This window comes from Bidens hawaiensis, unplaced genomic scaffold (genome assembly GCF_021521415.1).
Source record: "Bidens hawaiensis isolate Kalapana, Puna unplaced genomic scaffold, B.hawaiensis_p1.1 tig00046086_1, whole genome shotgun sequence".
Lineage (NCBI taxonomy): Eukaryota > Viridiplantae > Streptophyta > Magnoliopsida > Asterales > Asteraceae > Bidens > Bidens hawaiensis.
Genome location: NW_027505963.1, coordinates 90856 through 92235, shown reverse-complemented (window position 1 = coordinate 92235; position 1380 = coordinate 90856). Strand labels below are relative to the sequence as shown.

The 1380-nt window shown below is 43.8% G+C and overlaps 1 protein-coding gene across 1 annotated transcript; it reads right to left on the bottom strand.

Annotated features, from left to right (window-relative positions):
- Positions 1 to 227: 227 nt before the first annotated feature.
- LOC143616156 (uncharacterized) lies at positions 228 to 776 on the bottom strand. The gene has a single exon (XM_077089071.1). The coding sequence runs from the start codon at positions 774 to 776 to the stop codon at positions 228 to 230; it is 549 nt and encodes a 182-aa protein (XP_076945186.1).
- Positions 777 to 1380: the final 604 nt, after the last annotated feature.

Below are 1380 nucleotides of genomic sequence, written 5' to 3'. Positions count from 1 at the left end.
GAAGAGATCATCAATTCTCGGTAATGGGTACCGATTCTTGATGGTAAGTTTATTTAACTCTCGGTAGTCGATGCACATTCGGAAAGATCCAACTATCTTTTTGACGAAAAGGACAGGAGCTCCCCAAGGTGAGAAACTGGGTCGAATAAATCCTTTGTCGAGAAGTTCTTGAAGTTGACTAGAGAGTTCTTGCATTTCGGACGGGGCTAAGCGATAGAGAGATTTGGCTACGGGAGTTGCACCGGGTATAAGGTCGATTCGAAATTCGATTGTCGAGACGGAGGAAGTCCTGGAAAGTCGTCGGGAAAAACTTCGGGATAGTCCATGACAACGAGAATGTCTTGAATCTTTTTCCCTTCGGATTTCTTGTCAACCACATGGGCTAAAAAGGTATAGCATTGTTTCCTCAAAAGTTTACGGGCCTTCATACAAGAGATGACTTTTAGGTTACGATCAGGTTTTTCTCCTTGAATGATTAGTGTTTCACCGGATGGTAACGGAATACGAATAAGCTTGTCAGCACATACAACTTCGGCTTGATTACGGGATAACCAATCCATTCCCACAACTAGGTCAAAGCTACCAAGCTTAAAGGGAATTAGATCAATATTAAGAGAATGATCATCAAAAGTCAAGGTAGAATCACGTATAATAGTATTGGCTTGGACGGTTTTACCATTGGCTAACTCAACGGTGTAAGGGAAGTCTAGTTTAGTCGGTTTCCATTTAACAAGGGGTTCAAAATCAAGTGATATAAAGCTTCTTTCCGCGCCCATATCAAATAGTATGGATGCAAAGTGGTTATTTAAGAGAAACATACCAGTTATGACATTGGGATCTTGACGTGCATCCGAAGCACCAATAGTGAAAGCTCTACCACGAGTGGCTTGGTTGTTGTTTGGAGCCAATTGGGGACAATTGTTCTTGAAATGGTCTAAACCACCACATTGAAAGCAAGAACGAGCATTGTTATTGTTTGTTGGTGCGGGGTTGGCTACCATGACTTGATTAACAGAAGCACGGGTAGTTCGGCATCGGGGAGCTAGATGCCCAAATCGACCACAATTAGTACACTTTCAGCATTGGGAACTTGGTGGGTGATGATAGTTGCAGGTGGAGCATAGAGGGTGAGGTCCAGAGTACCCTGCCCTAGCTGGGAATTGGTTAGCAGGACCCACAGCTTGGACAGGCACAGTAGGGGTGAGTGCAGCAAGGTTGGTGGTTTTTGGTTTCTTGTTAGGTTGATAGCTAGTCTTCTTGAACTCTCTCTCTTTTTGTTTCCCCGAGTCCTTCACCAAAATTCTGGTTTTAACTAGTTCATCGGTTAAGGTACTGGCTAGGTTTATGGTGTCTTGGAGAGTTCCGGGATCAACGGTTAAG

What these genes read in the sequence shown, in the direction of transcription:
- LOC143616156 (XM_077089071.1), bottom strand. Translation starts at nt 776, where the DNA reads ATGGGCGCGGAAAGAAGCTTTATATCACTTGATTTTGAACCCCTTGTT.